The sequence below is a fragment of the Mobula birostris genome, chromosome 7 (assembly GCF_030028105.1).
Source record: "Mobula birostris isolate sMobBir1 chromosome 7, sMobBir1.hap1, whole genome shotgun sequence".
Classification (NCBI taxonomy): domain Eukaryota; kingdom Metazoa; phylum Chordata; class Chondrichthyes; order Myliobatiformes; family Myliobatidae; genus Mobula; species Mobula birostris.
In genome coordinates this window covers 68,751,719-68,776,770 of record NC_092376.1, presented here as the reverse complement: position 1 = coordinate 68,776,770, position 25,052 = coordinate 68,751,719, and the positions used below count along the sequence as shown (strand labels likewise).

Below are 25,052 nucleotides of genomic sequence, written 5' to 3'. Positions count from 1 at the left end.
TTGCATTCGCCTTCTTCACAACAGACTCAAACTTGAGGTTAACCTTTAGGGTATCTTGCACAAGGACTCCCAAGTCCCTTTGCATTTCTGCATTTTGAATTCTCTCCCCATTTAAATAATAGTCTGCCCATTTATTCCTTCCACCAAAGTGCATAACCATACACTTCCCAACTTTGTATTTCATTTGCCACTTCTTTGCCCATTCCTCTAAACTACCTAAGTCTCTCTGCAGGCTCTCTGTTTCCTCAACACTATCCGCTCCTCCACCTATTTTTGTATCATTGGCAAATTTAGCCACAAATCCATTAATACTGTATTTCAAGTCAGTGACATACATTGTAAAAAGCAGCGGTCCCAACACCAACCCCTGAGGAACTCCACTGATAACCGGCAGCCAGCTAGAATAGGATCCCTTTATTCCCACTCTCTGTTTTCTGCTGACCAGCCAATGCTCCATCCATGCTAGTAACTTCCCTGTAATTCCATGGACTCTTATCTTGCTAAGCAGCCTCATGTGCAACACCTTGTCAAAGGCCTTCTGAAAATCCCAGTACACCATCACTTCCTGAATGTAAATGGAGGGAGACATTCTCACCTGCTGTTTCCCACTTCTTGACAGATCAGCAAGGTGACAACTATAAAACAACAGTGGAAGACTTTACCATGACCTTGGACTTTAAGGGCTTCCAGAAGAATTTCAGGCTGACTTTTAGTGATATATGCTCCAAGTTAATGGGAAGTGGTTATGCAGTGCTCAACACTGACTGTGGAATCTTGTTTATAATTGTTCAGATACAAGGGAGAGCTAACGTTGTGCAAATAGTTTGTTCATAAATAGGGATTACACAAATGGGATTGTAGACCTGATTTGTATTTGAAATGTTACTGCAGTACCAAATCACATCAGCTTCTTTGGAAAGAAAAATTTTCAGGAGCAGTGCCATTTTGAACAACTTAAGATATGTGAGGAAATTTAAGGAATGAGGGGAAGAGGTTTAATGGAACCTTAGGGGCAACTGCTTCACGCAGAGGGTGGTGTGTATGTGAAGCTTGCAGCTGAAGGAAGTAGTTGAGACAGGTACATTAACAACATTTAAAAGCCATTTGGACAGGGCAGATTGGATTGGTAGGTGCTTAGAGGGATATAGGCCAAACACAGGGAAATAGGACTAGCTTAGATGGCAAGCTTGATTGGCATGGACAGTTGGGCTGAATGGTTGTTACCCAATAATTCCGTTTTCTGTCAGTTAGGTATGGCCCTTCAAGAGCATCTGCCTATATGAACTTGGGTTGGCATGGTAGTGTGGTGGTAGCACAATGCTTTACAGTACCAGTGACCTGAGTTCAATTCCCACCACTGCCTATAAGGAGTTTGAATGTTCTCCCCCGAGTCTACATGAGTTTCCTCCGGATGCTCCAGTTTCCTCCCACAGTCCACAGACATGCCGGTTGGTAGGTTAATTGGTCATTGTAAATTGTCCCGTGATTGGGCTAAGGTTGACATGAGGGTTGGTGGGCAATGCAGCTTGAAGGTCTGGAAGGGCCTACTCTGTGCTGTATCTCAAAAAAAAACTTTGTTTCTCCAGTTAATTGATCTGTTGAGAAATCTCACCGAGCTTCATGAGGATGCAGAGCCAATGAAACATTAAGCATGCTACCTTGCTGATCACTGGTCTTATTGCAGGCTATAGCTCAATGCCAGGTAAAAATGAAACAAAACAACACAGACAAAAGGCTCTTGGAACTTAGTGGGTTAGGCCTCATCCAACATCAATGGAAGGGAATAAACACATTAATGATTCGGTTTCTTCACCATAGATGCTGCCTGACCTGCTGATTTCCTCCAGCATTTTGTGTGTGTTGCTCAGGATTTTCAGCACCTGCAGAATCTTTTGTGTCGAACAATGAAACTTATGTCTTCAAGACCATATCTTTAACTGCCTTCTTCGACTCCCTTGTCCATTAAAGCTTCAACAAAAATTATAACATTCTGTAGCCTAGATTCAAGAATTTTAATGTCATTTCCAGTGCACAAATGTAAAGGAAAACAAAATAATTGTTACTCCAGATCTGACGCAGCATATAAAACGTGCATTAAGATAATGAACACCATAATAAACAAACACAATAAATATAAATATAAGACAGCTTTTATACAAATATTGATAATATCAAGTTTAATTACCATTCAACCATACATGGATATAGCTAAATGAAACAGCCTTCCTCCAAGGCCAAGTTGCATATTACCAACAGCACACAGCACACAGCACACAGCACACTGCACATAGCACAAGTAGCATATATGGTTATTATTTCAGAAAAAGATACAGTCGCAAAGAGAAATTAAAAAAATATAGCCTATTCACTGAGTTGCCCTGGTCCAACTTATTCTTCCACCAAGCGGACACTGGAGGGCAGCACTGAGCGAACACTGGAGGGCAGCACCAATGGGTATATAAAGTGATGCTAGGTACATGGGTGTCTGTACATAATGTGACTGACAGAAAATGATAAAGTAGTGGTCTGGAAGGGGTTAGTGGGTAGAGGTGTTGATCAGCCTTACTGCTTAGGGAAAGTAACTGCTTTTGTATCTGGTGGTCCTGGCATGGATGCTACATAGCCTCCTCCCTGATGGGAGTAGGACAAATGGTCCACGAGCAGGGTGGGTCTAACCCTTCATGATATTGCTGGCCTTTTCCCAACACCCTTCTGAATATATCTCCTTGAGTGGTGGGTTGGTGCCAGTGATAATTTGGCTTTGACTACCCATTGTAAAGCCTCCCTGTCCACTGCAGTGCAGTTTCCATACCATGCAGTGATGCAACATGTTAAGATGCTCTCTACTGCACATCTGTAGAAGGTCGTGAGTATTGATGTGCATAGTCCAGCTCTCTCCAGCCTCCTCAGAAGTAGAGGCGTTGGTGAGCCTTTTCGATTCGGTAAGATGCGTTCTGGGACCATGAGAGGATGTTTGAGATATGTATTCCATGCTGTAAGTAAAAAAACTACTGTACAATATTGAAATCTTGGGAGTGAAGGGAGGATAAATGTATAAGATGCGGTCTGGATATATGTGCCAATGACTGAGTTTCCTTCTGGAAAATAGTGAATAGCCCAGAAAAATTGTTCAACAGCATCTGATCAGTGAACCCATCTGTGCACCTTAACCAACCCTCACTCTGCCATCATTATCACACCAGAATGTTAACCCTGGTCTAGTGACGAATGAGAATCTAAGTTTGCGAAGCTGCAAAACAGGACTACATGGGCATTAAAGAGCCAAAGCAACATGCAATTAGCAAAGAGCGAGGTGACCCAGGAGAATCAGATTAAAGCTCTAGACCTGAATGGTAGGAGACTATTAAACAGCCAAGAAGTGGAGAAGGCTCTATGAACATTCCCATCTTAAACAATGAACAGGGTCAGTATGCAAGTTAAAGACCAGATTAAGTGAATCAAGGGTTATGGGATTAATGCAGGAAAGTGCCAAAAATTAATTATAATTTTACAATCAAGCTAGAGCACTTGCAGCCATGTTCATAGAGAACTGCTGATACTCCAATCTGGTTTGCTGCTGAATTCTCCAGCATTACAGAGCCAGTCTTTACCCAATCAGTTTCACCCGATTTGACCTGAAGAGATGGCTAAGAGCAGTGGACTCAGCAAGGTCTATGGGATCAGACGTCATCCTGGATGAGGGACTGAAGATCCCCACTCCATAACCAGCAACGAGTACTTCTATTTGAACTGTTCAAGGATAGACACAGCCTTTACAATGTGGAAAATTACTTGAGTCTGCCCCGATCATGAAAACGACATGCCTCCTCTGGCTAATTACAGCCCAGTGAATTTATTCTCAATCACTAGCAAAGTGATGGAAGGTGTCACATCAAGTGGCACTAACTCACCAACAACCTGCTCACTGATGCTCAGTTTGAATTTTCACAGGATCACTCAGCTCGTGAACTTGATCCAAATATGTTCAAAAGAACTAAATATCAAGCACGTGGTAAAAGCAATTGCTCTTGATGTCAAGGTAGCAATTGACCAAGAGTGACATCAAGGCGAAAGCTCTTCAGCAAGTCATACTTTGCACACAGAAGATGATTATGATTGCTGGAGATCAGTCATGCCTATTGCCTCGACTTCACTGCAGGAGATCCACTGGCACAATGTCCTAGACACAACCGTCACCACCCACATCACGAATGACTTTCCTTCCATCAGACGCTAGGATGCCCCTTGACGATTGTACAGTGCTCAATTCCATGTGAAGCTTCTCAGTAAATGAAAGAGATCTGCAATGGATGCACCCATTCTATGATGTACGATTGTAAAATTTTTTATCATGGATAGGATCTAATTTAGGTATTTGCACACTCACTACAGTTTCTAGCAAGAGTGGCAGCTAGCCTTCCTGGTGTAAAATCTATCCAAGTCCTTCAGTTGAAACCAATATCCTGTTTTCCATCTATTTTTCTGGACTTCTTGGTGCATAACTATATACATTGCTTCTGATTTTTGGCCCATATTGATGCAAAAAGCCTCAAGCAAAATAACAATCTATGTCACAGAACAGCTAATCAACTTTCTCAAGCACACAGTAACTAAAATACAAAATATAAAATAAAAACCTTCTAAGGTATTCCGGAAGCTGTAATTGGCGAACTTATCAAAGGGTGGAGTATCATACTCGGTCAGACTTAAACAGTATTCCACTTCTGACAAGCTTGGAAGCTTTGGAGTCCGCTTGCTATCCTGGTTCCCTGGATTTCGATGAATGGGTCCTTCAGGAGAGCCATCACATAAAACTCCACGGCGATTGTAATCATCTGGTTTGGTGCAAATTACCTGTGTCAAAAATTTTAAATATTTAACATAATTTTTCTTACTATGTAATATCAAGAACAAAGACTAGATATCTTTATTAATTTAAAATCAGTTTCACAAATCTGCAAAAGCTTTAAAGAATTTATGTATAATATAAAATGTTGCGCATACCTTTAACTATGTACTCTGTCACAGATATATATTTTGCTAAAGGATCCTATTGAAGGATATTTGCTTAAATTGAAAAGTCAGTTTTGTATTTTTGGAGATAAAAATAATAGGCTCTTAGCTTCCCAATTACGGGCAGCTAGAGCTAAAAGACAAATTTTAAAGATTCGTAAAGATAATGGAGATATAGTAAGTAATCATGAAGACATTAATAATATTTTTCAGGATTCTTATTCTGATCTTCATAAATCTCAATTTACTGCAGACTCCTCCAAAATGAAGGCTTTTTTACATAAGATTAAATTTCCTCAAATTACTGTTGAAGATCAACAGATCCTTGATGCTCTAATTACTGAGCATGAAATTCAGAAAGCTGTGTTGTCAATGCAATCAGGTAAAACTCCTGGATTTGATGGTTATGTGGTAGGATTTTACGAAAAATGTGAAAAATTACTTTCTCCATATTTTTGGAAATATTTCATGAATCTTTAGAGAAGGGTAATTTACCTCCTTTTTATGAAGCTTCTGTTTCCTTAATCCTTAAGAAAGATAAAGATCCTACTGAATGTTCATCATATAGATCTATTTAGCTATTAAATGTGGACGCAAAAATTCTTTCTAAGGGAATGGCTAACCGATTGGAAACTATTTTAACTAAAATCATCTCTATGGATGAAACAGGCGTTATTAAAGGCCGTTACTCTTTCTCCAATGTTCGGAGACGATGAACATTATATACTCATCACTATCCAAGACACCCCAATGTGTTATTTCTCTTGATGCAGAAAAGGCATTTGATAAAAGTTGAATGGACATATCTGTTTAATGTATTAGAAAAATTTGGCTTTGGTAATAATTTTAATAAGTGGATTCAAATGATCTATAAGAATCCTATTGCTACTGTTATTACTAATAATTTCAGGTCTCCTTTTTTTCAGTCTCATGTGGTACTAGACATGATGTCCATTAAGTCCTTTATTATTTAATCTTGTACCGGAGCCTTTGGCTATAATACTCTGTGAAGCTAAAAATATTCATGGTATCTCTATAAATGGGACCACACATAAGATTTCTCTTTACGCAGATGATCTTTTGGTTTATATTTCGAACCCTGAAGAATCTATTCCTAATCTTTTGGAAACATTAAATGATTTTGGAAATTTTCAGGATATAAACTTAACTTAAATAAGAGTGAATTGTTTCCATTAAATGCTCCTGTTTTTATAAAGAACGATATTCCATTTAGAATTGTGAATTATTTTAAATATTTAGGTATTATCATTACTAAAAATATAAAGATCTTTATAAAGCTAATGTAGCTCCTTTAATGGACTCTATGAAACAATTATTTTCTAGATGGAACCCACTTACACTTTCTCTAATAGGTCGTATTCATGCTGTGAAAATGATGATTTTACCTAAATTTTTATATATTTTTCAAAATATACCTATCTTTTTAACTAAAATTTTTTCGATCAAATTGATTCTACTATTTCGTCCTTTATTTGGAATAATACAAAAACTAAGAATTAATAAGTATCATTTACAAAAATCTAAAAAAGATGGTGGACTTGCACTACCTAATTTAAAATTGTATTATTGGGCTGTTAATATTCGACAATTATGTTTTTGGCTATATTGGTTCGATAAGAGCCAAAAACCAGCTTAGATTGATGGAATTAAAAGCTATTAAACAATTTCACTTAACCTCATTATTACGAGCTCCATTACCTTTACAACTTGCTAAAATTCCTAATTTAAATCTCTATCTGTTATTAAACAGTCCTTACTGATTTGGTTTCAGTTTTGCAACTCTTTTAACTTTAAACAATTTAAATTGATCAGCACTTTATATTGAAATTTTTTATTTAAACCATCAATAATCGATCCTATTTTTCTCTTATGGAGAAATAACGGGATCTGTTCTTTTGCAGATTTATTTTGTGGTGGTTGTGGTAAACCATGTATATATGTTGTAACTCCGTTACCGGTCTGGACACACCCCTCTGCTGACTGCCCCTGTGGCTCCTCCCACAGGATCCTGTATAAAGGTGTTCGCCTTGCCCCTCCCCCTCAGTCCGGGGGCAGACACTCACTGTGGAGGTCGTATTGTACAGCGAATAAAAGCCTTTCAGTATTTTACCAAACCTCAGTCTTTTGGAGTAATTGAAGGTGCTTCAGTGGTCGATTGACGACTTTTGAAGAGTTAGTTAGCAAATATTCTCTCTCTCAGACACACTTCCTGCAATATTTTCAGGTTAGACATTTTTTGCAAAAATACTTATCTAAGTTTCCATATATGCAAGAATCTGATTTGTTGGATACTATTTTAAATATGAATCCTTTAGTGAGAGGTTCCATTGGTAGAATTTATAATTTATTTTTACTACAAAAAGATAACCTCTCACTAAAGATTAAACAAGATTGAGAGAGGGAACTTAATATGACCTTTGTTAATGAAGATTGGTTGCGAGTTTTGAAAATGATTAATTCTTCTTCAATATGTGCCAATTACTGTTTAATTCAATTTAAAATTGTTCACCGTTATTATTTAACAAAGGAGATACTATCCAAAATATTTCCTAACATAAACAATTATTGTGATAGGTGTACAACTGAAGTAGCCACTTTGTCACATATGTTCTGGTCATGTTCCTCATTAAAATCTTTTTGGAAATCTTTATTTTCTACAATTTCTAAAGCTCTGAAAATTAATTTACAACCTAATACATTGACTGTCTTATTTGGAATAGTTCCGCATCATATTCAGTGAATTTCATCTTCAGACCAACATGTAATTGCATTTGTCACATTGTTGGCAAGAAGGGCTATTTTATTGAAATGGAAAGATACCTCTGTCCCTACATTAATTCAAAGGTTTTCTCAAGTAATGTTATGTCTTAGCTTGGAAAAATTTAGAAGTAGAACTTTTGATTTTGGATTCAATTTTGACAGAAGATGGGGCTCTTTTGCCAAATATTATCATTTAATTTGAATTAATTTATATGGTTTCCTTCCAATCTTATTTTATATAAATGTGAATTGGCGGTTGATGATTGTAAGACATATTGCTCCGGGAGTTGGTTCCTAATGGTTTTCTCCCCCTCTTTTTTTCTTTTTCTTTCTCTTGCAGTTACCGGGGTTTTTCTTTCTTTTAATAGTTGGGGTTCTCTTTTTCCTTCATTTCTTTATAAAAAATATTTTTTTCCATTATCATATTATTCTTTTTTGATAAGATTTTTTTCTTCAGCTTTATTAATTGTATATATGTGCGCATTAGTGCGCATGTGCCGGTCGTGCATGCAGCCTGGTACAGCCGTTCCGATCTATTCTTTTACTTTCTTCTTCTTACTTTTTAATTTATGTTATTTTTTGTATTTTTTTTCTCACGGTAACACGTCAAAGCTACACCCTCTCTAACATGCTGGTAGAGAGAGTTTTATTTGGGTTTTCTTTAGCACTGGAAATGGTTACATCCCGACACACGGGACAGAAGCATTGTGTATTCCACGGACCAGCAAATCCCGGCCGGCTTAGCTAACAGAGCGGCGGACACCCCGCTGAAATCTGGAGGAAAATACACAGAGGGGGATCACAAAGCCGAGGAAAGAGGACCGGGTCGAGACAACAGAGACTTTTGGAGAAGAGCAGTTCGGTGGGTAATACCGTTCCAGCTGACTGGAAGTGCACCGAGAACGGTAAGCGTAAAGGAGTTGCGTGCTTACTGATCTGGTTAACAACGGATGGTGCAATCCGGGGTATATTACGATCAAGGAATGTGTTTGCAGACTGGATATTGAATTTTTTTACTGTTGGACTTCGGCCACATTCCACCATGATACAACACTTGGCGAGCACGGGAGGTCGTTCCTGCCTGTGGCCATCGAACGTGCAGCTCCTCCCGTGGAGGGTCAGACACCCTGAGCCAATAGACTGGTCCTGGACTTATTTTTCATCTGGCATAGTTTGCATTTTGTTGTTTGATTGTTGGGGTTTTTTGTATTGCTATATTTACGCTCTATTCTTGGTTGGTGCGGCTGTAACGAAACCAAATTTCCCTCGGGATTAATAAAGTATATCTATCTATCTATATATCAATTTGCTGTAATCTTGTACCATTTTAAAGCTGTAGAAGATTATGTATCAATGAAAAGATTTTAAAAATGAAAATATATTTTGCTAAAGGAATGTTAGACTTCCAACAGACTCCAAGACAAAGTTGTATGTGGTAACATAAATGTACTTAGATAATAAATTTACTTCAAACTTTGTACTGTGTTGTAAGATAAGTGGATGAATGCTCTATCAGTGCTTCTATGTCTGTAATTCTTAATGTGATTGACGACACTGCCAGCCTTTTGCTGTTGGTGTTTAAAGGATCTGCAGCTTTCTTCTAAGGTGAAGATTTGACTAACATCAATGAATATTTGTTAATAAGAGCTATGAGCAAGTTATAACTAATGCATATCTTGTCAAAGAAATAAGAGAGTTGAACTCCCTATCTTTCATGATATGCATGTGATTCACAGATGAATCAGTTTCCATGACATCCATTGTCTACTACAGTACTGCTCATGGGGTTTCTGAGTTTGTGCTTGTGACCTTCCACAGGATCTTGCTGAGAGTGAGAAAATAGGGTGCAAGGAAGAAGTTCCTGGTGAAGACCACAGTGGGAATTGGAAGATGGAGAGTGTTACAGTGAACATTGTGAATAACGGTGGCAGAGAAGTTGAGGAACAGAGCAACGAGTTAGGAACTGAGCACCAGAGTGATCCAGAATGATTCGTCATGAACATATTTTTATATTCACACTTAATATCGCAAGGTCTCAAGAGAATTATGTACTTATTCATTTTGGGGATGCAGTGAATGGCAGATAATGTTATATTTCCTGAATATGATTGTACTCATAAATCATGAGAAAATTCCTTCCTTTTCCTCAATAGCCAACTGAAAATCTGACTGTGCCTTCCAATCACCATACCTTATTGATGAATGACAAGATGCCTATAAATTTTTAATTCCATTTTCCATGGTCTTTACAACCTAACAGCACACTGGCATATGCATAGCCCCGGAGGATATCATGGATCAAAATATGACATTGATAGATTTTGGAAATTTATCTTCTAGATTTAAGGGCCTGCAAATCCACACAACTAACTGGGAGAAGACTTTCATCAGTATAGTCCACCAAATAGAACGAGTCATAAAGACACTAACACAAATGTAGACATAATTAACTTATTCTGAATAATGTTCCAGTCTGTTTTCTTTGTTGAAAATTTTAAATATTCTTGTCTCCTGACTAAGATTTACTGACAGGGTTGCAAATCTTTTACACAATTACCTACGGTATATCACTTCTCAAAATTTCACATCTGAAAATTATATTTACTGTTTGAATGGTTACTATGGAGATTTTTGCATCAATGTCACCAATGCTTCATAAATACAGAATAACAATAGCTTCTATTGACATCTTTATGGACAAAGTATTAAAGGCCAATAAAAAGAAACTGAAAAGCTGTCAATTCACTTTACAGTCTGTCAGCTGTCTTATTTCATAGTTAGATGTATTGTCTTCTGAATTCTGAACTGACCTACATTCATTGAATTATAATTAAATAAAATATGCATCAAAATCTGCCAGAAATCAAAATTGTTCTCCATTTAAACTTTATTGAAATATTTTTAAAATCACAGAAAATACAGATTATTCAGTCTTATTTAATTACAACTAAGTAGAGATGTAATGAACCTTTCAAAGTTCAGCCTAGTAATATACTTTTGAAAGCCATTTGAAATCTCACTGGAATTCAAACCCATTTAATGGTGAATTTAAACAAAAAGGGAGCATGAAACCAGTTAACCAGTTTTAAGAAAATGGAAAATTAACATGTAGGTGGCATTATATGGTGAATCCATACCTGTCCAATTCAGTCAGTGTGCCAGCTTTCTGTTGCATGACTCTTACATATAGCGATGCTAACAGCAGAGGATTCAAAGAGGTGAGAAAGTAGATTTTCTCATAATTAGCCCCCACAAATTAAAGGCACTCTCCAGCTTTTGAAGGGGCAGCAAAAGATCGGAGGCATCCTTGAACTCGCTCTGACCCAGCATATATTCAGAATTTCAGTCTTTCTGTCTAGAGTCATGATGGGTGAGGAGAAAAGTGATAGAGAAGTCCTTTATTTGGAGGGGCTAATTGCTTCTGTGGTAACAGTCTGCAAAAGCAATCAGAGATGACAGCTATATCTGCCAACACCAGGAGTCAATGTCTAAAGAAATGGATGGGTTCCTACAGAAGTTCAATAACCTCTCATGTATAGATCCTGGATTGTTCAATGCATCTTTAAGCATCATAAACTATTTTAGACATTACATAATCTTCCAAAACACCATTTCTCACATAATTGTGGTTGTCTGTTGGATTCAACAATGGCAGAAATCTGTGTGGAAGAGTTTTTAAACTGGAAAAGCCATTACACTGGGCCTCACAGTTCTACTCTCTTGACATTGGAAGTGCAGATCCAGTGGTATGAGTAATTTTCATAAACTGGGGTTTTTCTTGGGTCGCAGTGGATAACCATAAGGACATCTGTGCCTTTCACTCTCTATGAGCATTGCAGAGCCACCTTCGTGGCGAATGGTTCTCACTGTTGATCTTCTCCACCCAGTCCCCGGTGCTGACGTGTGCTAGGATGGGCATGTCCCTCTCACATAGTAACTGTTTCAGATAATCAAGATTCAAGCATACTATTGACACTATACGCTCATTGTACTCAATTGATGCTAGATGCATGTGTGGTGGAGATTTGCATCCTGTGTCAAGGGCCTCTTGTTTTGTTGCCAAACTTAGCTTTCTAAACCTAGGAGCTGCCACTTGTAAAGATCAGCCAGTTGTAAGCTAAACATCCAACTAATATTCATTGTTTAGCTTCTGGTCATTAATGGGACCCAGTTTTCAGTTTTTTGTATAAACTGAAAGCAGTAATCAGCTTGAAATTGAAAAAACACGCTTTGTAAATAGATGTACTGTCTATAGAAAGCGGGATGTTGAGTCACATTGCTGAACAGCTGCAATGCAGAGAATGGGTTACTTAATTTGGTTTGTTTCAAACCTGATAATGCTAAGTTGTTTGGTTCAAGGATGCTTGCAGAATAATCTGGAAGGGTTATGTACTCAGAGGAGTTAGCGCCACAGCATTAATTGTGGGTAGCTAGGAACCACCCCTCCCAAAAGCTTTGAGATCATTTGTGTTAAAAAGTATCTGAAACAACCTCACATGTGTGTGATAGACAGCTGTTCAGGCTTATTAGAAATATGGTAAGGACCATCAAGAAACATAAAAGAAACATGGGGAACTAGAGTCCATTCCTCTGCCTTCGATTTCTGTGACAAATGACTGGTTCATCTGTATTGTTGGTATTACTTTTTAGTTTATAGGAATTTACCTGTGTTTTGGAAATCTTTTGTTTTCTTAGAAATTGTTTGTAATTTTGAAGTCTTTTATAAGATAGAAATCATCTGTGAATTTTAAACATGTTTTAACAATGTTGTTTGGAGTTGAAAAACACAACTGATAGCTAGAAGTATCTTCTCTTTGGCAGAGAGGGGAGACCCACTATTTAAATAGTGGCTATTAACAACTAAGCTCGCTGTGGAGAATAAACACACAAGTGAACATCTTTGAACAAAACACTGCTGTCCAATCCAGGTCACCTTTCATCACCAACCTCTTAAAACACTTCATCGCTGTAAGTGCAACTGGGTGACAGTCAATGAGGTAGGTCACCACACTCTTCTCAGGCACTGGTATAATTGAAACCTGCTTGAAGCAGGTGGGTTCCATACACTGTCGAAGTGAGAAGTTAAAGATATCGGTGAATGCAATGGCCATTTGTTCAGCACAGGTCTTCAGTGTACTCCACCTGGTCCAGATGCTTTCTGTGGATTCACTTTCCTGAAGGCAGCCTGCAGCTCAGCTTCAGAGACTGAGATCACAGGATCATCGGTGGATGTGGGGTTCACGATGGTTTCCCCATGTTCTGATGGTCAAAGCAAGCATAGAAGGCACTGAGCTCATCAGGAAGCGAAGCCCTGCTGCCTCCCATGTCACTTGATTTAACTTCGTCAAAGGTCACGGTACTCAAGCCCTGCCACAGTTGTCATTGACTCAGGTCTGGTCGGAATTTCCACTTCACCATGAGGTAGCTTCCTGGAGATCATATCTGCACCTCTGGTAGCTCTCTTGGTCTCCAGACTTGAATGCGTCTGATGTGGCCCTCAGCAGATTTTGCACCTCATGGTTGATTCAGGGCTTCTGACTGGGGAAGACTTTGAATGATTTAGTTGGGACACACTCACCTTCAGCTGTTTTAATAAAGTCCGCTACAACCATGATGTATTCTGTCAGATCTCTAGATGAGTGCTTGAAGACGGCCCAGTCCACTGAATGAAAGCAAACTCATAATCGCTCCTCCACCTCCTACAACCACCTCTTAGTTGTTGGGGAAACTCTGTAGGTTTAACAGCATTATGTAGTGGGGGGGTGGGGGGAGATGAAATGTCAATGTTTCGGGTTGAGATATTGCTTCAGGGCGAAGACAATTCTTTTCTCTCCACAGTTACTCAACCTGAGTTCCTCCAGCAGGTTGTTGTTCCAAATTGCAGCAATGCAGGCATTTGTATCTCTTAATCTCATGTTGTTCTTCTTTCAGAATGATAATAACTTCATCCAGGCTAGATGATAGTAGAGGAGCAAAAGAAGTTAACACAATGACAATGTCATTTTGATTTAATACCTGACCAGCAGGAGAAATACCAATCATGAACTAAAGGATTAGAGGTAGGATCATTATGTCGTGTGGCCAAGGAAAGCACAGATCCCAACTTCACGGAGATTGCGCCAGAAACTAATTCAGTTTCAGAGGATGCAGGTAAGGTCTAGCCTGCAGAATGAGGCTGGTCATGAAAAGCCTAGTGCACTTAAGCTTGCCAAACAAAAACCGTCCATGCAACAGTTCTGTATGACACAGATGCTGGTTTGTGAAGTGGGAGAGGAATTCAATACAATTAAAGTTTAATTGTCATTTAACCATACATGAATACTCATGAATACAGCCAAATGAAGCAATGTTACTCTAAGCACAGTTTCAACGGTAACACAAAGCACGTACAAGATAGCAAGCACAAATGGTTTCACAATCACGCAATAAAGAGTCCAAACTTAAGGCATCAATCTATAGTCAACTACAATAGCGCTAGTTTTCTGCCGAGCGAACAATGGGGGTCAGCTCCAACTCCAGCATGGCCGCTGCGCCACACTAACCCCCCCCCCCTCAGTGGAGCACAGCAGCTCCGTTGCCCCTCTCGGGCGATATCGTTGCTTGGAACCTAGTTCTCGCATATACAAGATAACAAGCTCATATAGAATACCAGTAAAATACAACCACACAAAATATCTATGTATATTGTCCAGACCTTTCAGACCATTGAAATCTTCAGTCAACCACAATAGAGCTCGTCTTCTGTCAAATGAACACGGGGTGGGGGGGAGTGGGCAACATCGACTTCAGCCCAGATGCTGTGCCATGCCGCACCCCGTGGAGTGCACTGGCTTGGACGCCTCTCTCCTAGTGGCTATAAACAGGGGACCCCCTGCATGAGACTTGAGGTTAGTAGTGAGCAGAGGAAGTCGGGACACTCTGTGCACCAAAGTTACCAAGGAAATGTTGGATAGCTTAGCAGGAGAGCGATTTCAAAGGAAGCGAGCTGGGGCAGTTGAGACATTCTCTGTACCACAGACCCTGAGGAGATGGTGGATTGTGTTCCAGGAGAGAGGTTTCAAAAGAAGTGAGTGGGACAATCGGGGCACTCTGTGCACCCCAGTTCCCAAGGAGATGTTGGGTTTTGTAGGAAATTACTAGGAAAGTTGATGAAGGCAAGGCAGTAGATGTAATCTACATGGCCTTTACATGTACCTTTGACAAGGTACTGCATGCAAGGTTGATTGAGAAGATTCAGTCACTTGGCAATCAACATGAGGCAATAAATTTGATTAGACATTAGCTTTGGTTGCCTCTCTGACTGGGGGCCTGTGACTGGTGATGTGCCACAGGGATCTGTGCTGCGTCCATTGTTGCCTGAAATCTATATTGACAATCTGGATGGTACTATGGTAAACCAGATCAGCAAATCTGAAAATGACACCAAGACTCTGGGTGTAATGGACAGCAAGGAGGATTATCAAAGCTTGCAGCAGGATCTGGACCAGCTGGAAGAATGGATTGAAAACATGGCAGATGGAATTTAATGCAGATACAGTAAGTGTGAGGTATTGCACTTTGGGAGGACAAACTGGGGTAGGACTTACACGGTGAGTTCTAGGGCACTGCAAAGTGTGGTAGAACAAAGGGATCTGGAAATACATATCCATAATTCCTTTTAAGTGTTGTCACAGGTAGATAGGGTTGTAAAGACAGCTCTTGGCACATTGGTCTTCATAAGTCAAAGTACTGAGTGCAGGATGTTATGTTGAAGTTGCATAAGACATTGCTGAGGCCTAATTTGGAGTACTGTGTGCGGTTTTGGTCACCTACCTACAGGAAAGATGTCAATAAAATTGAAGATTACAGAGAAAATTTGTAAGGATTTTACCAGGATTTGAGGACCTGAATTATAGGGAAAAGTTGAATAGGTTAATACTTTATTTCCTAGAGTGCAGAAGAATGAGGGGAGATTTAATACATGTATACAAAATTATGAGGAGTATGGATAGAGTAAATACATTTTCCACTGAGGTTGGGTGAGACTAGAACTAGAGGTCATGGATTAAGTGTGAAAGGTGAAATGAGGGAGAACTTCTTCACTCATAGGCTGGTGAGGATGTGGAATAAGCTGCCAGGGGAAGTTGTAGATGTGGGTTTGATTTCAATAGTTAAGAGAAATTTGGATGATTATATGGATTGGAGGGTTATGGAAGGCTATGGCCCCAGTGCAGGTCAATGGGACTAGGTAGATTTATATTTCCGCATGGACTAAATAGGTGAAAAGTTTAAGGCGAACATGAGGGGAAACTTCTTCACTTAGAGGGTGGAATGAGTTGCCAACAAAAGTGGTGCAGGCAAGCTCAATTTCAACATTTAAGACAAGCTTGGATAGGTAGATGGATGGTAGGGGTATGTAGGGATGTGATCTGGGTGCAGGTCGATGGGACTAGGTAGTTCAGTATGGACTAGATGGACTGAAGGGCCTGACTCTGTGCTGTACTGTTCTATGACTCTATGCAAAACTTAGGAGCAAAGAGGAGTCTTTGCATGGAACCTAGAGTAGGAAGGAATAAAAGTCATCCAAGATCTCAAGTTGCCTTTTGACTTGGAAACTATCTACAATGAAAGGCCAGCAGATTTTCCATCTTACTTGACCTGCTGAGTATTTCCAGGATTCTAGGCTTTTATTACCTGCAGCACTGTTTGCATTTTCTTTCAGGATCTCTTAGCAGATAGTATGGAGGAATTGAGAGAGAAACCCTGTGTAAATGAGTCCACAAGCCATCTAGATAGGATGTCAACTAGTTGACCTCCACTATGAAATTGGAGATGCTTCCTGATTAATGTTACAATCTCCCTGCTTCTGATGGGCACTTAATGCACACAAGCAAATGCCTTCAACGATATTGCAGATGGTATGAACCTTGCAAATTTGCACGTATCTGATATCCTAGCAGGATGGTATAGAGCCCTGGAACATATTCTACACAGCAACATTTTCTGGTTCCCTGCCTGACAAAGGTAGCTGGAATGTTCTGCAGAAGGCAGGGACTGACAGAAGGCAGAGTTTCCATTACCATGACCTTTCAGAAGGCGAACAGAATGGTGTCCCGCATCTCTCCAGCTCCTAGCAACCTGAAAGCCAGGACTTCCCTGGGGTTAAACACTGATATATTTTGCACAATTCTCACAAATAAAACAGATGTACCAATAACAGATCAGATGTGATATACCTAAAACACCATTTTATTGATATTTACAGCCAACTGTCCCCACTAACTCTGCTATTCACTTCCGATTCTATAAGACCTCCCCCCCCCCCCGATATAGTTTCATTCCAGCACAGGCTCATTGTTTGTTTTACTTAGGTGCCTCCATTCAAATGATAGGAATAGTAGGGTCATCTGTAAGAATAAGAAATATATCGTGGGATTATGGTGAAGCTGAATGTGAGAAGGTGAATTACATTGGAGGACGAGTGATTTTCAGTTCTGATGTAACGTTGCAGTTGAACAAAACATTGATAAAGCTGTACTTGGGGTACTATGTACAATTCTGGTCAGCACACTACTAGAAGGACGTGGCAGCAGTAGAGAGAGGGTAGAACAGATTCATCAGGATGTTAGCTAGAATGGAGGTTTGCAGTTAAAAGGAGGGACTTGATAGGCTGAGTTTACTCGAATGTAGGAGGATGAGAGGCAACTTTATGGAGGTTCACAAAACTGTGATATATATTCTTTTTCCCAGGGTTGGGAAGTCTAAAACTAAAGAGCACAGGTTGTAGGTACAAAGCAAAATATTTAATGGACACCTGAGGGGTAAGTTTTTCCCCACAGAAGGTGGTGAGGAGTTAGTGGAGCCAGATACAAATACAACATTTAAAACTTATTTGGTGACAAGGATTTGTGGTTATGGTCCAAGTGAAGAAAGAGGGACATTGAAGCGGATGAATCATTCATTGAATTTTAGTAAGAACTGTGCAGAATTAAAGGAAGCAATAATTGCTAAGCCAACAGTGCCATTAACTAAAACTCTCAAACAGAAAGCTAGTGTTGACATTACAGCTTGGATACAGTAACTTACTACAAAATAAATACCACTCCTTTACAATGTCAATCTCAGCCGTAGTCTTTTTTTCCCAGAACAAGGCCAAAGGAAAGCAGGGAGCAAGGATGTTGCTGTTCTTTTTGGTCAAGATTTGACAAGACTGAAATGAGAGGAAGAAAGTTAAATACAATCAGAAAGAAACACTAATTGGCTGGGACGTGCATATTCATGAGCATGATTGCCAACCTCACCCTGCAGCCCATCTGAAAGGGCATCCAGATCCCATGGCAGAGTCTGTGGATATGACTTTTGGACTGGCATTTAGATAGGAAAGGGGATAGAGGATACAAGTCTCTGTGAATAAATAGTGTTAGTGTGGTTGGACATCAAGGTCAGCATGGATAAGCTGGACCAGATGGACCCATTTCTGTGATGTACATTTCTATGGTTCGATGGAACACAAGTTTAATTTCACTGTGCCAGTTGGCTTCAATTAGTGCCAGCCATCCATAAAATCTAATTGCTTGCATGAGTCCCTGTGTATTGAACAGCATGGTTGATAAAACTCAGTAATGGAAACGAGAGCATCAATTTTGTGTCCATTCTGCATCAGGACAAATGAGTACAGGTTAATCAAGCATTGGAATCCCAGCACATGCTTACTGAGGTCATCCAATCTATAATATAAATTGTAAGGAAAATAGAATTCATTTGTTAATTCATGGTTTGTGTATTACTTTGGATACAGAGTTGTGTTCTATGTTTCACTGGTTCTCTCCTGCTGCCTCCACATCATTGCAAACCAACAACCACTTACGCTGAATGGAACAGAGCTCTGCTCTATCAAAGTGCAGAATGATTGTCACTTTCATGGCACATACAATTTACCTGTCTTCTATTTCATCTGTTACACTACCTCAGACTGCAGTTTTATTTTCTTCTGGAAGCTAGAAGAGATTTTTCTCACTGTCTAAAAACCACTATGAGAAATGTTGAAATCAAAGACAAATCCTCTGAGCCATCAATCATTGTTGGTATTTTATGAAGTCACTGCTTTGCATAGAATGTGAAGGGCTGGTACTCATTCAGCGAAGATCACCTCACCAAATGCATTGAAAAATTATGCTTCAAATAAATCCCAGACGTTTACAGATGAATGCAGGCTGTATGCAATCATCTCATTGCACCAAAGTCTACTAACAATGGTATAAGCATTTTCAGCTTTGTTTTTGGTATTCAGATCAAGGATAGAATCAATGCCATTAACAGCAGAGTCTGTGGCTAGTTCTACAGACATGTAGTCCTCAGTGATGGAGTCTAGCGTTATAGCTCTAACAGGTTTTTTGGATAATCAAACTACTGTTAGCTTGCTTCAAAATGCATCATGCTGCTTCTGAAAGAAAACAAAGGAAATGTGGAGAGAAACTCTAAAAAAGTCACATCAGCTCCCATTTAATTTTCAAAAAGAGTAGTAGAATTGCTGAGGGGTGCTGCTCTCGAATAATGATAACAGTTCACATGCTCTTGCCACTTAGATAGTTGCATTACTGTTCCCTTGTCAATCTCTTAGCCAGGAGCCTTAGTTATTTTTAAGATGGTAACACTGCACACATTCTCAAAAGACAACATGTCTTGAGATCACCTATCGAAAGTGTCCTCACCATATGTTCTATAAACCAACTCATTTCCTAAGCTTCAGCAGCTGAGAATTCTCCCTGTGGGAATTTATAAATTAGGAGAGCTATGGCAACTTTTGCTCACTTGCCATAGAATTTACAATCTGGAAGATGCTCTGCAATTACTTACCTAAGCTCCTCCAAAAACACTTCCTAAATCTGTGGATACGACTTACCGCCTCCAAGGACAGAAGCAGGATGGACATAGGAAGACCTCCATCAGCTTCCTCCTCATCCTACCTGTCACTGCAAACCCACCCACACCCTTCCACTCCCCCAGTATGTCCTCCTTCATGAAAGAGAGGGGCTTCTCTTCCTCCACCATCAACACTGCCCTCACCCGCATCTCTTCCAGTTTGCGCACGTCTGCCCTCACACTATCTTCCCACCGCCAAAAAGGGTAGGATAGGGTTCCTCTTGTCCTTACCTACTACCCCACAAGCCTTGCATCCAGCATATAATTCTTCATAACTTCCACCATCTCCCACAGAATCACACCACCAAGCAGATCTTTCACTCCCACCCACTTTCTGCTTTCTGCAGGGATCGCTCCCTGTGCGGCTCCCTTGTCCATTCGTCCCTCCTTACTGATCTCCCTCCTGGTACTTATTCTTGCAAGTGGAATGTGCCACACCTGCCCCTATACCTCCTCCCTCACTACCATCCAGGGCTCCAACCAGTCCTTGCAGGTGAAGTAACACTTCACCTGTGAGTCTGTAGGGGTTATCTACCCCATCTGGTACTCCTGGCAAGGCCTCCTCTATATCGGTGAAACCCGACATAGATTGGGAGACCGCTTCGTTAAGCAACTACTCTCCATCCTCCACAAAAGGCAGGATTTCCCAGTGGCCACCATATCAATTCTCCTTCCCATTCCCATTCCGACATGGCCTCCTCTACTGCCATGATGAGGTTACACTCAGGTTAGAGGAGCAACACCTCATATTCCGCCTGGGTAGCCTCCAACCTGATGGCATGAACATTGATTTCTTGAACTTCTGGAAATGCCACCCCCCTTTCACTATTCCATATTTTTGTTTCCCTGTCACACCTTCTCTTCTTACCTGCTCATTACCTCCCTCTGGTGCTCCTCCCCTTTCTTCTTCTTCCATTGTCTGCTGTCCTCTCCTATCAGATTCCCCATCCAGCCCTTTATCTCTTTCATTAATCAACTTCCCAGCACCTTGTACTTCTTCCTCCCCTCCTCCCTTCTTCTTAATCTGACTTCTCCCCCTTCCTTTCTAGTTCTGATGAAGGGCCTTAGCCCGAAATGTCGACTGTTTACTCTTTTCCATTGATGCTGCCTGGTCTGCTGAGTTCCTCCAGCATTTTGTGTATGATGCCTTGGAAAATATGTACGCTTTTGTTGTTAAGTCTAAATCATGAAACTTGCCAGCCAAGAGAATTATGGAAGTACTTTCACAACTTTTACACAAAGCAATATAGAGACTCAAGGAGGCCGATCTCCATTACTTTCTCAAGGGCAAGTATGGATGGGCCAGAAAGGCTGGTTTTGCCAATGATCACTCTATCATGAAATAGTTAATAATAAAACTAATCTGACAGTCACACTGGATAGTAACTATTTCAAGATTCACAATTGTTTAATATTATTTCCAGTACACAAGTGTAAAGCAGAACAAAATGATGATACTTTGGATCTGATGCAGCACAAAAAAAAACACAATAAGATAAAGAATACAATTCATAAGGTGATTCCGACAGGAAATGATAAAGTAGTGGTGGTAGTTTTGTAGGTGGAGGTGTTGATCAGCTTTGCTGCCTGAGGAAAGTAACTGGTTTTGAGTCCGCATCTGCTGGCCCTGGTATGGATGCTACATCACCTCCTCTTTGATGGGAATGGAACAATTAATGAGCAGTGTTGGCCAGACAGAGCAACAGTCTACAAATCAGTGAATCAAGGACAGCAGAAATAGAGAAACCGATTGTCTTCGTTCTTGCCATGTGCTTGTAGGAGATGGAGGTGGCAATTTTGTGAGACTGTCCTTGCAGTCCCCCATTCTGTGAACTCTTTGAACTGATTCTTGCTCTGGGATAATCTAATCAGAGCCATTCAATGTGGACACAAGGAGCTTCAGCAAAAGTTTAAATGTTGAGGAAGGCCAAAGAGAAAGGACAATAGGTCTGAGAAGGGGCTACCAGCACTTCATGCCTGCCTACCACTGGCCAGAGATTAGCTTCAGGTTATGCACAAACAAATAAAGAAGAAAGACAGCTGATTTAAAGACATAAAATCATAGAGTACAACAGTGTAGAAAAAGACCCTTTGGCACATCCAGCCTATGCCGACCTGATCTTCTGCCTAGTCCCGTCCACTTGCACCTAGCCCATACCTCTCCAAACTCCACTCATTCTTGAACCTGAACCAACTTTTCTTAAATGTTACAATTGAACCTGTATCTACCATTTCCACTGGAAGCTTGTTCCACCCTCACACTACCCTCTGAATGAAGCTGATTCCTCTCAGATTTCAGGGTCACACAGCAATGTAGCAGTCACGCAACACTTTACAGCACCAGCTGGAAGACTGGGGTTTGATTCTTGCTGCTACCTGTAACAGGTTTGTTCACTCGGCTTGTGATCACCGGGGCTTCCTCCAGGTGCCCTGGCTTCCTCCTACATTCCAAAGATGTATGGGTTAGAGTTAATGAGTTGTAGGCATGCTATGTTGGTGTCAGAAGTGTGGTGACACTTGCGGGTTACCCAAAACAATGCTCACTATTTGTTTCATGCAAACACCACCATTAACTGTATGTTTCAATATACATGTGACAAATAATGGTGATCTCATAATCTTCCATAAATGTTTCACCTTTCATCCAAACATATGACTTATAGTTCAAGTCTCACTGAACTTGAAGGGAGGAAGCCCAACTGGAAGTTTGTCGATTTGAGGGAACTTCCAGAGATGGGGGGAGAGTTCTTATCGATCAATTTGAAACACCTGAAGTGAATTTTGTATTGAAGCTATTGAGTAACCAGTAGTAGTCAATGGACTTGTAGTGAACAAAACTTCAAATAAATATTCAGACAGCAGAGTCCTGGATGGGATTTAGAGTGGAATGATGGGAGGCCAGTCAGGAGTGAAGTTTAGAAGTTGAGTTTGCATAATGGAAAAGCAGGGTGGATGGTTAACATGGAGGAGGAAATAGGATGGCTCAATTATGGCATGGGTGTGTGGCTCAGATATTCAATACAGGTCAAATACAACAGCAAGGTCACAAATAACTAGGGTCAACCTCAAGACAATTCCCCTGGAGAGGGCTGGAGTCAAAGTTTACAAAACAGATTTTATAGTGAGCTCCGCAGTAAATGATTTTGCTCTTTCCGATATTTAGTTGGATAAAAGACATTAAAAGATTTTAGATAAACAGTCTGATAACTTAAAGGCAGTGGAAGACTTGATGAATGTGGCAGTGAGATGGAACTGGGCATGTTTAGTGTCCATAAGTTTTCAGATCGTATAAGGTGATTGGCGGACTGCCAAAGCTAATTAGGCATAGGAACTTCACAGAATTAATTAGGTAGTGCTATATTTTAAATACAAGATAATTCAGAATAGAAGAAAAAAACAGCTACAGTAGTGAGCTGTATCAATGTATCCAATTTATAATTACATACAACTATAGAAATAGAAATTCGAACAGTAAGGTATTAATCAGATGTTCAAGGGTTTTCAATATACTCAATAAAAAATGATCCTTGTTCAGAATCAATCTGTTCATGTCTCAGGAAGTACAGCCTAGAGTTTTGTTCCCTCAGCAGTGTCTGGGATCTACTCAGTTGCTTACAATACGCCTGTAAGCCCCCATTCCATCTTTCTAGGGCCAGGTCAGTCCCTTGTTTACATACTGAAAGGAAATACCAAACAGCAATGAAAGAAATAGATTGCCACTAGTCACCATGCCATATCAGCTAGAAGGAAGAAAAAGATATGAGCATAAATGTGTATATAAAAGATTTCTTTGTGTACAGTACCTGCCATGTAGAAAAGACGGATGCAAAGCTGAGAAGATTGGAGTTTGTGGAATGGCCGCTCCCCATATACTCATCAGTACAGATAGTACAGTTTTGTGAATCTCTCCAATCCCAGTAGGGGATGGTAAAATTGTCATTGTTCACTAACTTCCTGAGTTCATGTTCCCACAACAACATGTAGGCTCTGTGCCAGGTGAGGAATCCCGGGCCTTCATGGGCAAAGTCAATATCTGGCCAAACGCCGGCCACACCCAGTAGAGCGTCTCTGGAAGTGTAGTAGTGCATCCAAACAAACAGATCGTACACACTCGCGTCCTTGAACATGGGATTTGAGCCGTTATTCATTTGGGCGTAAGTTCCTGTGGCGATCTGATAGTTTTCACTGACCGTGTACTTAGCTTGGTTGAGGTAAGCAAAAAACTGATTCTTCTCTGTGGTAGTTAGATGGAATATGTTTTTCCTGATGGACATGCGGTGCTGCGTGCAATTTGCACCGGTATAGCCAAATCTGCAGTCTCCACAGTGGACGCCCATGAAGTTTTCGTTGCACCTGCAAGTTCTGTTGTAGAAGACCGCTGGCCAGTTTTCACGGTCATCCACACCCGAGAACGGGAACTGAGGTCCATGGGGAGTGGAGATCACTGACACATCTTCACACGATCCTCTGCCAGAAAGCTGCCCGCACGGGGACCCATCCTCACTCCAAACTGGGCAACACTCCTTCCTGGTGAGTGAGTCCATAGAGGTACATGCCCGAGGGAATTGCGAAGAGGAAAGTTTGCAAAGTCTCAGAACGCAAAGAAACAAAGCAGCTACGTTTCTGGGTGTTCGCATTCTGCCTCGACTCAGAGCGAGGATTCAAATACTTCGATTTATAATCCTGGACTTCACATCACATGTCTAGGATTAATGAAAAGACCTTTTCATCCCCGATGGCGTAAATGACGACCTAATCACAGACCACATCCAGTGGGATTTTTAATGTCCTTTTATTTTAATTTCGCGCTTAAATGTGAGTGAGAGCACCGTTCTTATAATTGATTAGTATGACGGTTTATATAAATCCGGCTAACTTCAGAAAGTACTCTCATTCTCAAAGTGAAGGGTCTGTCGATTCAGCTCACCGTATGATCTCCAGACGAATGAAGCTCAAACAATCTTCAATTGAATCCACCAGACGGAATAAGAGAAGACTTGATAACAAAATTCAAAATAACTTAGAGATAGTATGTGTATACAATATGTCGATTTATACGGCACCCAGGAACAGAGGCGGCATTTCACCTTCGAATTTGCTGCATATTAGAGTGGTTCTGTGCAGAATAAAGACGGTGGCTATGAAATTCATTAACTCAATGGAAAACCAGCATCCCGTGCTCAGTCCAGTACATCAGAGAATTTTAAGAATTTGCCCTAGTGCAAGTCAGGAGGATGAAATGGATGCCTGAACTGGCTGGCTGACATTCATCGGACCGTGAGACACAAAGCGAATTCTGGATCACAAGCCCACTGCGTGAATGGGGCAGAAAGCACGTGTTTCTTTAATCCCCAGGC

The 25,052-nt window shown here is 40.4% G+C and overlaps 1 protein-coding gene across 1 annotated transcript in view; it reads right to left on the bottom strand.

Annotated features, from left to right (window-relative positions):
* tyr (tyrosinase) overlaps window positions 1–24,803 on the bottom strand; it is a 47,146-nt gene extending 22,343 nt beyond the window's left edge. Inside the window, exons 1-2 of the mRNA XM_072264356.1 lie at window positions 23,499–24,803; window positions 4,638–4,854 (exon numbers count right to left, since the gene is read on the bottom strand). Coding sequence (XP_072120457.1) covers window positions 4,638–4,854; window positions 23,499–24,332 — 1,051 coding nt within the window. The 5' untranslated portion in view covers window positions 24,333–24,803. The remainder of the gene's footprint in view (window positions 1–4,637; window positions 4,855–23,498) is intronic.
* Window positions 24,804–25,052: the final 249 nt, after the last annotated feature.